The 15800-nt window shown below is 29.9% G+C and overlaps 2 protein-coding genes across 2 annotated transcripts; both read right to left on the bottom strand.

Moving 5' to 3' along the window:
- Nucleotides 1-7818: 7818 nt before the first annotated feature.
- Nucleotides 7819-10187, bottom strand: LOC106303698 (CMP-sialic acid transporter 4). Its single transcript, XM_013740000.1, has 13 exons — nucleotides 10062-10187; nucleotides 9924-9987; nucleotides 9729-9840; nucleotides 9496-9651; nucleotides 9279-9379; nucleotides 9129-9200; nucleotides 8957-9005; nucleotides 8814-8855; nucleotides 8532-8653; nucleotides 8320-8379; nucleotides 8176-8224; nucleotides 8001-8095; nucleotides 7819-7905 (listed from the first exon to the last, which is right to left on the bottom strand). Exons 1-13 carry the CDS (start codon nucleotides 10144-10146, stop codon nucleotides 7857-7859), a joined length of 1056 nt encoding a protein of 351 aa, XP_013595454.1. The 5' UTR covers nucleotides 10147-10187; the 3' UTR covers nucleotides 7819-7856.
- A 1576-nt stretch (nucleotides 10188-11763) lies between these two features.
- Nucleotides 11764-14926, bottom strand: LOC106306342 (calcium-dependent protein kinase 5-like). The gene is made up of 7 exons (XM_013742919.1): nucleotides 14782-14926; nucleotides 13593-14377; nucleotides 13030-13173; nucleotides 12782-12934; nucleotides 12427-12710; nucleotides 12126-12350; nucleotides 11764-12033 (listed from the first exon to the last, which is right to left on the bottom strand). Exons 2-7 carry the CDS (start codon nucleotides 14323-14325, stop codon nucleotides 11923-11925), a joined length of 1650 nt encoding a protein of 549 aa, XP_013598373.1. The 5' UTR covers nucleotides 14326-14377; nucleotides 14782-14926; the 3' UTR covers nucleotides 11764-11922.
- Between the last annotated feature and the right edge of the window lie 874 nt (nucleotides 14927-15800).

The following is a 15800-nucleotide window of genomic DNA, read 5'->3' as shown; positions in this document are numbered from 1 at the left end:
GATAGTTTTCAATTTTAAAGAGAACTATTGTAGATTTTGGATTGTGACCTAGAAATTAGTATATCAAGAATTTTTGTTATTAAATGAGTATTCTTTCAGAATTTTTCATCGATAGTTTGCATTTTTTAAATACTTTTTGAAAAGCCACCTATTTTTGGAAAGTTTTCATTTTATAAAGAACTATTGTAGATTTGAGATTGTGAATTTGGAATAAGGATAACAAGAATTTTTGTTGATAGATGAGTATTCTTTTAGAATTTTTCATTAATAGATTGTATTTTTTTCAATAATTTTTAGGAAACCTGCTATTTTGGAAAGTTTTTATTTCTATAGAGAACTATTGTATATTTTGGTATAAAAAGAAAACTTTCCTAAAATAGCAGGCTTTCTGGAAAAAATAATTTAAAATATACAACATATTAATCAAAAAATTTAAAAGAATACTTATCTTTCAACAAAAATTCTTGTTATCCTAATTTCTAAATCACGATTCCAAATCTACAATATCTATACTATTAAAGCAGGATCCTATTGTCATAATTACCTTAGGGGCATGTTTCCTTCACTAACATTGCATGTTTCATTAATGGCAATTAAGTAATATTAATAACAAATCTATATTGGGTCATTATTTTTGGATCCAGCTCAAATCAAATCTCTCTTGGGCCATTTGAGCCTATTAAAAAATCAGATTCAATTCTCACCTTTTTTTTTCCTTTGGACCATTGAGTCCAAATTCAAATAATTTTTTTTCAACTATTCTTAATTATTATTTTTTTCTTTTCTTAATATAATTTATGCATTCATAAAAATAATTGAATTTTTTTATTGAAAAGTATAAATCTTTATTAAAAGTATATAATTTTTTAATTAAAATATTAACCCCATAATAAAATTAATTTATCAGAGTTATACCAACTTAATTCATTAAAAAAATAAAGTTTAATTTTTTTAACATAAATAGTCATTTAAAATGAAATACGATAAATAAAGATAAAATTTTTAAGTATTTTATAAAATAAAACACAAATATATGAAAATGTGACATTTACTAAATATTTGTCAATTGAAAAAAAAAACAAAAATAAACCCGCGCTTTGAAAGCGCGGGTCAAAATCTAGTTACTCTATTAAAATGAAAACTTTTCTTAAATAGTAGCCTTTAGAAAATTATTTAAAAAATACATTATATCGATCAAAAGTTCTAAAAGAATACAAATCTAACAACAAAAACTCTTTTTATCTCATTTTCTAAATCACAATCCAAATCTACAATATTTCTTTATAAAAATGAAAAGTTTCCTTAAATAGTAGCTTTAAAAAAATTATTTAAAAAATACATCCTATTAATCAAAAGTTCTAAAAGAATACACATGTAATAACAAAAACTCTTTTTATCCCATTTTCTAAATAACAATCCTAAATCTTCAATAATTCTCTATAAAAATGAAAAGTTTCCTTAAATATCAGGTTGTAGAAAATTATTTAAAAAATATATCCTATTGATCAAAAAATCTAAAAGAATACACATCTAATAATAAAAAAAAAATTTATCCTTATTTATAAATCACAATCCCAAATCTACAATATCTCTCTATCATAATGAATTTTTTTTTAAATAGCAGCTTTTAGAAAATTATTTTAAAAATATATCCTATTGATCAAAAATTCTAAAAGAATACTCATCTTTCAACAAAAACTTTTTTATCCTAATTTCTAAATCACAATCCCAAATCTACAATATTTCTCTATAAAAAATGATAACTTTCCTAAAATACCAGGTTTTTGAAAAAAAATATTTAAAAAATACAACAAATTGATTAAAAATTCTAAAAGAATACATATCTAACAAGAAAAACTATATTTATCCAAATTTCTAAATCACAATCTTAAATCTTCAATAATTGTCTATAAAAATGAAAAGTTTCCTTTAATAGCAGGTTTTAGAAAATTATTTAAAAAATACATCCTATTGATCAAAAATTGTAAAAGAATACATATCTAACAAGAAAAACTATAATCCCAAATTTCTAACAAAAGAATACATATCTAACAACAAAAACTCTTTTTATCCTAATTTCTAAATCATAATCCCAAATCTACAATATTTCTGTATAAAAATGAAAATTTTCCTTAAATAGTAGCTTTTAGAAAATATTTAAAAAAATACATCCTATTGATCAAAATATCTAAAAGAATACACATCTAACAACAAAAACTATTTTTATCCCAATTTCTAAATCACAATCCCAAATCTACAATATTTCTCTATAAAAATGAAAAATTTCCTTAAATAGCAGCTTATAGAAAATTATTTAAAAATTACATCCTATTGATCAAAAATTATAAAAGAATACACATCTAACAAGAAAAACTCTACTTATCCCAATTTCTAAATCAAAATCCTAAATCTTCAATATTTCACTATAAAAATGAAAACTTTCCTTAAATAGCAGCTTTTAGAAAATTATATAAAAGTTACATCCTATTGATCAAAAATTCTAAAAGAATGCACATCTATCAAGAAGGATAACAAGATTTTTTTTTATAGATGAGTATTCTTTCAGAATATTTCATCAATTTGTTGTATTTTTAAAATGCTTTTGTAAGAACTTGCTATTTTTGGAAAGTTTTCATTTTAATAGAGAACTATTGTAGATTTGGGACTGTGACTTGGAAATAAAGATAATAAGAATTTTTGTTTATAGATGAGTATTCTTTCAGAATTTTTAATCAATAGGTTGCATTTTTAAAATAATTTTTTTAAAACCTACTATTTTTAGATAGTTTTCATTTTTAAAGAGACCTATTGTAGATTTTGGATTGTGACTTAGAAATTAGTATATCAAGAGTTTTTGTTATTAGATTAGTATTCTTTCAGAATTTTTCAACAAAAGGTTGCATTTATAAAATAATTTTGAAAAAATCTGTTATTTTTGGATAGTTTTCATTTTTATAGAGAAATATTGTAGGTTTTGGATTGTGACTTAGAAATTACTATAACAAGAATTTTTGTAATAGAAGAGTATTCTTTCATAATTTTTCATCGATAGGTTGCATTTTTTAAATAAATTTTGAAAAGCCTCCTATTTTTGGAAAGTTTTGATTTTACAGAGAACTATTGTAAATTTGGGATTGTGACTTAGAAATAAAGATAACAAGAATTTTTGTTTATAGATGAGTATTATTTAAGAATTTTTCATCAATAGGTTGCATTTTTTTAATAATTTTTTTGAAAGCTGCTATTTTTAGGAAGTTTTTATTTCTATAGATAACTATTATATGTTTTGGATTGTGACTTAGGAATTAGGTTAACTAGAATTTTTGTTGATAGATGAGTACTCTTCCGAAAATTTTCATCAATAAGTTGCATTTTTAAAATATTTTTTTAAAAACCTAGTATTTTTGGATAGGTTTCATTTTTAAAGAGAACTAGTGTAGATTTTGGATTGTGACTTAGAAATTAGTATATCAAGAATTTTTGTTATTAGATGAGTATTCTTTCAGAATTTTTCATCAATAGGTTGCATTTTTAAACTAATTTTGAAAAAACATGCTATTTTTGGATAGTTTTCATTTTTATAGAGAACTATTGTAGATTTTGGATTGTGATAAAGAAATTAGTATAACAAGAATATTTGTTAATAGATGAGTATTCTTTCATATTTTTTCATCGATATGTTGCATTTTTAAAATAATTTTTGAAAAACCTCCTATTTTTGGAAACTTTTCATTTTTTATAGAACTATTGTAGATTTCAGATTGTGGCTTAGGAATAAGGATAACAAGAATTTCTGTTGATAGATGAGTATTCTTTCAGAATTTTTCATCTATAGGTTGCATTTTTTCAATAATTTTTACGAAGGCTGTTATTTTTGGGAAATTTTATTTCTATAGAAAACTATTGTAGATTTGAGATTGTGGCTTAGGAATAAGGATTACAAAAAATTTTGTTGATAGAATTTTTCACCTATAGGTTGCATTTTAAAATATTTCTTTAAAAACCTACAGTTTTTTTATAGTTTTCATTTTTATAGAGAATTATTATAGATTTTGGTTTATGTCTTAGAATTTAGTATAACAAGAATTTTTATTAATAGATGAGTATTCTTTCATTAATTTTCATCAATAGGTTGCATTTTCAAAATAATTTTTTAAAAACCTGTTATTTTCAGATATATTTCATTTTTATAGAGAGCTATTGAAGATTTAGGATTGTTACTTACAAATTAGTATAAAAAATATTTTTTTTAATAGATGAGTATTCTTTCAAAAACTTTTATCGATAGGTTGCATTTTTAAAATAATATTTTAAGAACCTGATATTTTTGGATAGTTTTATTTTTATAGAAAACTATTGTAGATTTAGAATTGTGACTTAAAAATTAGTATAACAAGAATTTTTGTTAATAGATGAGTATTCTTTCATATTTTTTCATCGATAGCTTGCATTTTTTAAATAATTATTGAAAACCTCTTATTTTTGGAAAAACATTTTTTTCTAGAGAACTATTGTAGATTTGAGATTGTGACTTAGGAATAGATAACAAGAGTTTTTGTTGAAAGATGAGTATTCTTTCAAAAAATTTCATCAATAGTTGCATTTTTCAATAATTTTTACGAAAGATGCTATTTTTGGAAAGTTTTTATTTCTACAGAGAACTATTGTATATTTTGGATTGTAACTTAGGAATTAGGATAACTAGAATTTTTTTGATAGATGAGTACTCTTTCAAAAAATTTTATCAATAGGATGTATTTTTTAAATAATTTTGAAAAAAACCTGCTATTTTTGGATAGTTTTCATATTTATAGAGAACTATTGTAGATTTTGGATTGTGACATAGAAATTAGGATAAGAAGAATTTTTGTTAATAGATGAGTATTATTTCACAATTTTTCATCGATATGTTGCATTTTTTAAATAATTTTTGAAAAACCTCATATTTTTGGAATGTTATCATTTTATAGAAAACTATTGTAGATTTGGGATTATGACTTAGTAATAAGGATAACAAGAATTTTTGTTGATAGATGAGTATTCTTTCAGATTTTTTCATCAATATGTTACATTTTCAATAATTTTTAAGAAAGCTGCTATTTTTGAGAAGTTTTTTATTTCTGTAGAAAGCTATTGTAGATTTGGGATTATGATTTAGGAATATGGATAACAAGATTTTTTTTATGATTGACGAGTATTCTTTCAGATTTTTTCATCAATAGGTTGCATTTTTTCAATAATTTTTACGAAAACAGCTATATTTGAGAAGTTTTTATTTCTAGAGAGAACTATTGTATATTTTAGATTTTGACTTGGAAAGTAGGAAAACTAGAATTTTTGTAGATGAGTACACTTTCAGAATTTTTCATCAATAGATTGCATTTTTAAAATATTTTTTAAATAACCTGCAATTTTTGGATAGATTTCGTTTTATTGAGAATTATTGTAGATTTTGGGTTGTGACTTAGAAATTAGTATAATAAGAATTTTTGTTAATAGATAAGTATTATTTCAGAATTTTTCATCAATAGGTTGCATTTTTTTAATAATTTTTTGGAAAACTGCTATTTTTGGGATGTTTTTATTTCTATAGAGAACTGTTGTATATTTTGGATTGTGACTTAGAAATTATGATAACTAGAATTTTTGTTGATTGATGAGTATTCTTTTAGAATTTTTCATCAATAGGTTGCATTTTTTTAATATTTGTTTTATAAAGCTGATATTTTTGGGATGTTTTTATTTCTATAGAGAACTATTGTATATTTTGGATTGTGACTTAGAAATTATGATAACTAGAATTTTTGTTGATTGATGAGTACTCTTTTAGAATTTTTCATCAATAAGTTGCATTTTAAAAATAATTTTTATAGATTCTGCTAGTTTTGGAATGTTTTTGTTATAGAGAACTATTGTAGATTTGAGATTGTGACTTAGAAATAAGGATAACAAGAACTTTTTTTTTATAGATGAGTATTCTTTCAGAATTTTTCATCAATAGGTTGCATTTTTAAAATATTTTTACGAAATCTGCTATTTTTGAGAATTTTTTATTTCTATAGATAACTATTGTATATTTTAGATTTTGACTTAGAAATTAGGAAAACTAGAATTTTTGTTGATAGATGAGTACACTTTCCGAATTTTTCATCAATAGGTTGCATTTTTTAAAATATTTTTTTAAAAACCTGCAATTTTTGGATAGATTTAATTTTATTGAGAATTATAGTAGATTTTGGATTGTGACTTAGAAATTAGTATAATAAGAATTTTTGTTAATAGATGAATATTCTTTCATAATTTTTCATCGATAGTTTGCATTTGTTAAATAATTTTTGAAAAACCTCTTATTTTTGGAAAGTTTTCATTTTATAGAGAACTATTGTAGATTTGGGCTTGTGACTTAGGAATAAGGATTACAAGAACTTTTGTTGATAGATGTGTATTCTTTCAGAATTTTTCATCAATAGGTTGCATTTTTTTAATAATTTTTACGAAAGCTGCTATTTTTGGGAAGTTTTTATTTCTATAGAGAACTATTGTATATTTTGGATTTTGACTTAGATATTAGGATAACTAGAATTTTTGTTGATAGATGAGTACTTTTTCAAAAAAATTCATCAATAAGTTGATTTTTTTAAATAATTTTTAAAGAACCTGCTATTTTTGAAAAGTTTTTTTTATAGAGAACTATTGTTGATTTGAGATTGTGACTTACAAATAAGGATAACAAGAATTTTTGTTTATAGATGAGTATTCTTTCAGATTTTGTCATCAATAGGTTGCATTTTTAAAATACTTTTGTAAGAACCTGATATTTTTGGATAGTTTTAATTTTTACAGAGAACTATTGTAGATTTTGGATTGTGACTTAGAAATTAGTATAATAAGATATTTTGTTAATTGATGAGTATTTTTTCATAATTTTTCTTCGATAGGTTGCATTTTTTAAATAATTTATGAAAAACCTCCTATTTTTGGAAACTTTTTATTTTATAGAGAACTTTTGTAGGTTTGAGATTGTGACTTATGAATAAGGATAACAACAAATTTTGTTGATAGATGAGTATTCTTTCAGAATTTTTCATCAATAAGTTGCATTTTTTCAATAATTTTTATGAAAGATGCTATTTTGGGACGTTTTTATTTCTACAGAGAACTATTGTAGATTTGAGATTGTGACTTAGGAATAAGGATAACAAGAATTTTTGTTGATAGACGAGTATTCCTTCAGAATTTTTCATTAATAGGTTGCATTTTTTTAATAATAACCTACTATTTTTAGAAAGTTTTCATTTTAAAAAAGAATTATTGTAGATTTGAGATCGTGACTTAGAAAAATAACTTTGATAGGAAAAGTTGTAGACTTAAACTCACTAAATAACATCATATCATGTCATTGCGATCGTTAAATAGCCAAAGACACCCAAATCTCAACATAGTACAACGTTGTACAATGCCACATAACGAAGTGAAATAGATAAATAAAACTCTTCCGTGCTTAGTAAATCAGCACTATTGAATAGGTCTATAGTACAATAATAGAGGCATGTGTCGAAGCAAAGTTTAAATTTGTGATACCTTGGAAGGCATTTACTCCTCATACAATGTTTAATAACAATAATACTTTTTTAATATTTTTTTTTTAAATCTCCACCAGTGTCTTCGAGGTAATGCCTGATTTGCACAACAGTGCTACATTATGCTCTTTTTCAAATATTGAATGTGAATTTACCCTATAGGCTACACGAAATACAATATCACAATTGTCAAAAAAAAGCTTTTTCTCTCTGTGCTAGAATAATGGCAAGACTTTTCTTTTGGCAGCTCAAGTATTAGAGATCCTTCTTTGCCTATCATCGTAGCTTCCCAGCTGAATGCAAATATACTGAAACAGAGACGACCCTGCCAAAGTGCAAACACAGTAAACATCAGCTCTTCTGTGAAAAGGTTGAGAATGGATTTTGTATTGGCAGAGGCAAGATGCGGTTATAACTTACGTTGAACCAAGGAAGAAAGCTAGTGAAAGATGAAAATTGAATAGGAATACAGAGACAACCGCGGTGAGAAGCATTGCCACTGACGTCGAATAAACCTACATACATATCGCTAGAGGTTAAACCCCGTGTTTCAAAAGTGACTACTACTTATGCCGGCGTGCAAGTTTATTATTACCTTTACAATATTGTCTGCATATTTCATCACCATTGACACAGCAATACCACTGCAAAACAAACAGGAGAATAATGTGTTAAGTTACATGTAAACTGAGATTAGAGTTAAAGAGAAGAATCTGGCCTCAAAAGCAGATTTTTTTACCTGAGAGCATGGTTGAGAATCATGAGTACTGTGATAAATGAGTAACCATGGAAGAATCCTCTGAAAATTAAAAAAAAACCAACCCCTTTAATACCAGAGCAGATGCGAGATAACATCATAATAGTTCAGCCAGCTATAAATAATTAGCATTTTTGTGAGGAAAATGGTTACTGACTGTGGACAAAAATAAGGAGATGAGTTTAGGAATTTACTTATTAGCAACGGCATCGAAATCTTGGATGACAATAGCAACAGCATTGAAAGCCATCCCAAAGACGTATAGCCAGAAGTTCTGTACATTTATATTCCTTGATGGCCTCTTTTTTATTATAGCCTGCCAAAAAAATGGAAAGCAAAACTTTTTAAAAATCCAAGACATAAAAATGGACTGGTCATATTCTACTGTTTTAAACAACAAATTAAATCAATGCTACACAAATGAAAGGAAGTATAATCAGAGCTAGCTTTGGGTATAAAAGTCATAATAAGCTCACCTCTGTGTACACTCCAGCGAAACCACTTAAAAGAGCCATAACCTAGAAACAACGGCAAATAATCATATGAATTAGCGTGGACGTGGAAGTAGTAGCTTCACTACTCTCTTAGTAGCAAGTTAAGGTGGTGGGTAACAACTTACAATTGCCATAATCCAGCCGGGAAGAGATGTCTGAAGTACACGATCAGAACTGCAAAAGTTAACATTCAAATATGAGACTATGTAGTGAAAAAAAAAATCAGTAGAGACTAACCACACGCTGATAGCAGTAAATAAAATCAAAGGGGGAAAATGTCGAGAGAGCCAAATTTACTTTGAATTCAACTGAGCAGTGGTGCATCCACAACACAATAGGATGAAGCCCGCCCACTGAATCTCGCTCAACCTTATTAGAGAAGAAAGTAAAGCAAACTGAATAAACAGAACAAGCTATGAAATCCATTTGGAGGAATAAACAACATACTTTTTCTTGAGTATAATCCTGTACAAGACACCAGTACTTATGATGTTCAGGTTCTTCAATATCTGATAGCCTGGAGCGTCAACGTATGCAAAAATATAGTACTGCCACATAAAAAGTCACACCACAAGTAGTCAGAGAAACTGAGTCACATGGAAAGAAGATGCTACAAACATTGACCCTAAGCAAAAAAAAAAAAAACTCAAGAAAGAAGCAAAACCTGTAAGAGATTCTTGAAAAGATACAAAGCAGCAGGAATGGGAAAGACTTTAACTTCGTCATACGTTGTGCTTAACCTATTATCGTCAGTAACACCTTCGTTCTTCCATATTCTTGTCAACGCAAGAAGAGACAAGGCACACTTGAGAGTCTCAACCTAACGTCCAAAGATTTAAACATTCACTAAAAGTTGCTCGCTTGTAAATTACACATTGCTTAATTAAATATACTAACCAAAAAGTTGGCGGTGGTAACACTGTACTCATACTTGCCAGCTCGTTTAGACCAAACGATGAGTATAGCTTGGGAGCTCGTGAGGATGGTCAGTGCACATGTTACTACACCCCTGCCCCCCTCAAACACAATTTAACTCAAAACCCAAAAAAAAATAGTATCTTTCCGACAAGAAAATCGAATAAAGGAACTTACTTTCGTTTCCAGTTGGTTCTTTCGTTCGATCCAGCACCAACCAGAGCAATGTTACTCGAAGCAACTAACCAAATTGAAGCAACCAATGAGCAAAGAAGCAGAGATTTTGAGATACGAAGGAGAAAGAAAAAAACTAACCGGTGTGAGGTTTGCCCTTTAAACTCTCGAGATCAGAAGCCACGTCATGATCATCATCCTCGTCTTTGATTTTACGGTACTCCATCGTGAGAGAAGCTCTCTCAGATCTCTCTGATCCGACCACACTCGAAGCTAAATTAAATGTAATAATAATAAGAGAAATATACAAAAAAACGCGTAATACTTTATTATTGGGCCTTAAAATTATTGGGCCCTAGTCCAATGGGTCTCTTCAAACAAACATTATAGGTGTAATTGGCTGGGCATAAAAGTTAATGGACCCCACACAGACAGAGAGAGAGAAAAGTGTAATAAAAACACAGCCTGTTGTGTTAGAGCTATGATCACTACTTTCTCTCTATTACTCCAAAACATTTCATTTCTTCTTCTTCATCTCTCTCTCTCTATAAAAAAAAAAGCAATGAGCTCGATGATGGAAACTCTCCAGATTCGCAAACAAGTTTCTCTCCCCGTTTCTCAGCGTCCTACTTCCTCCACCACCACCGATGATGATAAGCCTGCAGGTATCATCCGACGTAGCCTTTCTTCACTCTCACTCAATCTCTCAAACAAACCAACGGAGATAGCATCAGCTGGATTCCAATCTGTTTCTGCTATAGGAGAGCAAGCAAGAAGCTGGTGGGAATGGAGTCGTTCATGGATCCTTTCCAAGAAGCTAGATCAATCGGCTCATCACATAACTGAGGAAGTAGTATAATGCACGTCGCCCCCATCTCAGATCCGCAATCTCTCATGCATGGACTCTCTTCTTCTGATATCATTCCTCTCTCTATAGTGTCAATAAACGGTTAAGCTTTTGTAATTTGGCTCTTATAAAATATGATCTTGGTATGAATCAATTGGATTATAGTCAACCATAAGGGGATGTGTTTTTGGAAAGTTCGATGTTTGTATTTTGTTGCTATAGTTAATAATGATTTATTTTGATTTCTTTACATCTTGTGCAGTTGTATTTTGTAACCATGAAATTATGTAGAAACATGTTATTCTGTTTCAGTTATTTATACAGCGCCAATTTTTTTACCACCATTAATGAAAATAGTTTTAATAATTTACAAGCAAAACTCCTACAACATATCAAACCCTGACGATCCACGACCGACACAAGTATTAATGACACTTCGATTGCATGGTATAACTGAGATTTGTCATGTGTGTGTGGCCTGTAGCCGACATAACATTTGTCGGTGGATGCAATATCGTCGGTGGCGTATTGCTATTTATTGTTTTATGTTTTAAACTATTTATCGATTATGGTTATATGTTTTGCTAAAGTTTGACTTCGAGTAACAATGAACGGTTTAAACTTTGGTTTAGGTAAGAATGTGCTGATTACCAAATATTAAATTGATCAAATAAATTATGTTAAAGGTTGCGGCGTTACAAAGCATGTGAATATGTTCGTACAACATATAAAATGGTTTTGGTAAATAATGTTCCAAATTACAGATCGTTGCCAATGTATGATTTGTTGTGAACAGCCTTGAGTTTTGGGTTTTATTTGAGATTTTTAAAAGGACACATACTTAGAAAAAGCAACTTTGATTACATGATTGAGACTTGCTAGCTCGTCAAACGCCATTGGTATTACTATTTACAAACCTTATTATATATATTTTATTTAATTCAAGTTGTGTGGTCTGTGATGGATGAAAGGTCATGATCCTCTAGAAAGTAGAAAGAGATTTTCAAAGTAAAAAATCCTTAGAAAACACACAACATTGATGACAATTTTTCGTTTTACAAAGAAAGAAGATAAACAAAGCTCACTAGAGATTGTTGATCCCATGAACATAAACATTTTTGAAGTCACAAACCACCAGGGGAAAATTAACGACCTCTAAGCGTCTCTCATGCTAATGTTCAGACTGTTTCTCATCGTCCTTCTTCCAACACCAGCGTTTCCCTTTTGCATCATCTCCACAAACTCACCATAATCAATTTGTCCATCCTGTAACATACAAAAAACTTTTTATCATCTAGGCCTAGACACAAGTCTTTAGAGAAGAATCTTGAAGAACAAAGTCGTTATAATAAGCTTACATTGTTTTTATCAACTTCTTTGATGATGTCTTCAAGGAAAACATCAGTCATACTATGCTCAACACACGCTTGCTGCAGCTCGTCTATCGTTATGTAACCACTTCCGTCTTTGTCAAAGTACTGAAACGCAGCCACAAGATGCTCTTCCCTCTCCAGCTTGTTGAGATGGATCGTCGCTGCAATGAACTCGCTGTAATCAATCGTCCCACTGTTGTCCACATCAGCCTGTCAAACACAAGAAGCTCCATGTTAGAACAGACAAACAACACTACATTCAAATAAGATTTTAAGTTTTTTGCACCGCTTCCATAAGATCATGGATCTCTGTGTCTTTCAAAGTAGATCCATATTTCCTCAGACCAGCTTTGAGTTCATCAAAGGTGATTGCACCACTGTTATCAGTATCCATTGCTTGGAACATTTCTCTTAAACCAGCAATCTCTTCCTCAGAGAGACTCTCAGCTATCACCTTCAAAGCCATCTTCTTTAGTTTATTCATTGCAGAAAACTGCTTGAGCCGAGACAGAACAGCCGGATCAAGTGGTCTATCTGGTGCAACACCGTTCTCACAGATCCAAGGATGACCTGCAAACAAGTAGATGTAAGCCTAGTGCTTGTTGCTAAAATGTAACCATTACTTTAATGTGGAGACATACGCAAGACTTCATGAGCTGTCAAGCGCTCTGCAGGCTTAGAGGATAACATTCTGCGGATCAAGTCTTTAGCACTGTCTGATATCACAGGCCAAGGGTCTGAATCAAAGTCAATGTATCCCTTCAACACAGCATCAAATATCCCTTGCTGTGTTTCTGATTCCCCAACAAAAATAAGACAAAACAAAACACATCTCAGGTGACTCAGACTTTCTAAAGAGCTTATATGACCAAACACCAATCACACTTACCTGCCCAAAACGGTGGGACTCCGCTTAGCAATATATACAGTATAACACCAGCGGTCCATACATCAGCCTCAGGTCCATAACGTTTGAGCAAAACCTCAGGAGCAACATAATATGGACTCCCAACAACATCAGTGAATATTTGACCTGAAACTCACAGGAATATCAAAACCAACCAAATCAATATTCAAGAAAATCCGTAGGTGGTAATTAGGCATTTTATAGGAGATTATTGATTAGGCGGGCGTCTAAACCAATCTTTTGATCGCCTAGACAGATTTTTTTTCTTAAAAAAAAATCATTCAAGAAATCCATAGGCGGTAATTAGGCAGTTTTATAGGAGATTACTAATTAGACGGGCTTCTCCTAGACAGATTTTTTCTAAAAATCATTCAAGAAATTCTTAGGCGGTAATTAGGCGCTTTATAGGAGATTATTGATTAGATGGACTTCTAAACTGATCTTTTGAACGTCTAGACTCTATTTACCACTTAGTAGCCGCCTAGACCGATTTTTAGAACACTATTAAGGAAAACATTAACTAAAGCTTTTCAGACAGTTTTTACCTGGTTTGAAAAAAACAGAAAGACCAAAGTCAATAGCCTTGAGAGAGAAATCATCATCCTTATTAACCAACAAGAAATTCTCAGGCTTCAAGTCTCTATGCATCACACCAAGAGAATGACACGCTTCCACAACTCCCACAATGATCTTAGTCAGCTCAGCAGCTTTCCTCTCGCTGTAATGCCCTCTCTGAATAATCCTATCAAACAACTCCCCTCCAGCGCAAAGCTCCATCACAATGTGGACGTACAAAGAGTCCTCATACGCTCCTTTGATCGTCACGATGTTGCCGTGACCAGCTAAGTGGTGCATGATCTGAATCTCTCGTCTAACGTCTTCAACGTCTTCTTTGGAGATGAGTTTCCTCTTGGAGATTGACTTGCAAGCGTAGTCGACGCCAGTGGCGAGTTCTGTGCAGAGGTAGGTTGTGCCGAACTGGCCTTGTCCTAGCTTGCGGCTGAGAGTGTAGAGATCACGAATGTTTGGGGTCTTGTGACCGAGGACGTAGTAAGCTTGGTTGTCCATGTTGCGTCTCATGATTGGTTCTTTTGAAGGGATAACAAGAGGTGAGTTTTTGCTGTCTTTCTTGGGAGAGGAGAACTCTTCAGTGTTGGTGGAACTAGAGCGGTTTGAAGTGACGTTGGTAGAGGTTTTGGAGTTGTCTTCAAGCTTGCTACTACTGTTATTGGTCTGGAAGAGTTTGTCCTTGAAAGATCCACGGCATGAATTGCCCATGAAACAGTGGAAAAGATACTAACTTTCACTCCCTCTTCTTCATCCAACTTAACTGTTCAAATAGATATTATAAACAAGTCAAAACCCTCTAGAAACAGACCAAACCCAAGAAGCTAAAAACAAGAAAGTAACAAACTTTAAGCGATAAGAAAATCACATAACCAACATCAGATTAAGCATTTAAAAGTACATCAACTTTCACTTTATGTTACTTTATCCAACTAACAGTTCAGACAAAAACTCATCAGACCAAATCAAAGAAGCTTATAGAGAGTAAAGTAACGAACTTTAACACTCACAAGGAAGAAAGACACAACCCCCCAGATCAGATCAACCATTAGAAAGAACAGAGAGTCAAAAAGGAGCTACTAAAAAGTCAAATCTGAGTTTACTTACAAAGGAATCAGAAAACAGAGGAATGAAATAAAGCAAAAAGAGGATCTAGTTATAACTTACCAGTAAGTAATCAGAGAAGGGTGACACAGAAGTCTAACTGACTGAGAATGAATCTGAGAGACAAAAGAAAGTGGAACAAGAAGAGGAAAGCTACAATATTTAATGTTATTTCCACCAAAGGAAAGCTGCTGTCGGTTTAATACTATACTAGATTTTGACCCGCACGCTCGTGCGCGTGTATTTTTTTAAAAAATATAATGCTATTTTCTTTTTATGTCACTATTTAGAGTTGGGTAAAAAACTCGAATTCGAAGAATCAAACCGATCACAATCCGAATAAGTAGTACTAAATCTGAACCGGAATTGATTAAATATCCGAATTATTCAAAATTTTGGTATTTGAAGAACTGGAACCTAATCCGATCCGAACCGAAATATTTTAGGTATCCAAAATAGATTTATATACTTATATATATTAATTATTTTTAGATTTAATATATATAAAAATATTCAGAATATATATAATACTTTTAAGTTCACATAAATGCTTGAAAATATATACAAATAGTTAAATGATTATATCTTAAATAGTTAAAAAAATACTAAAAACTCAAAAAATACTTAAATAATTATTAATTATCTATCCAAATATTTAAACCAAACTTATTTAAATTGGTTATCCAAATCCGAACCAAATCCTCAAAGATCTGAACTGAATACGAAATCCCAAAAAGACCCGAGAACGAACCCGAACGCCCACCCCTAATCACTATTATATATCCTATATGTATCATCATAGGTTACAAAATATGTGTTATCTTATAATTAATTGTATTTTATACGTACCATCAAATAAGTTTTTTTATAATTAATAATATTTTATACGTACAATCATATAAATAATCACATATATTATATTTTAAAATTTAATGTGAAATATAAAAACCATAATTTAAGTTGGTGTTTGAAGTTGAACTTTGTATTGTATTTTTATTATATATATTGAAAACATTTTTATAATAGTTATTGGAAAATATGTTAGTAAAAATCAAATTTTGAATATATATATATATATATAT

Source organism: Brassica oleracea, chromosome C7, assembly GCF_000695525.1.
Source record: "Brassica oleracea var. oleracea cultivar TO1000 chromosome C7, BOL, whole genome shotgun sequence".
Classification (NCBI taxonomy): Eukaryota; Viridiplantae; Streptophyta; class Magnoliopsida; order Brassicales; family Brassicaceae; genus Brassica; species Brassica oleracea.
Note: the sequence above shows the minus strand (reverse complement) of the source record. Positions and strands in the feature narration are given on the sequence as shown.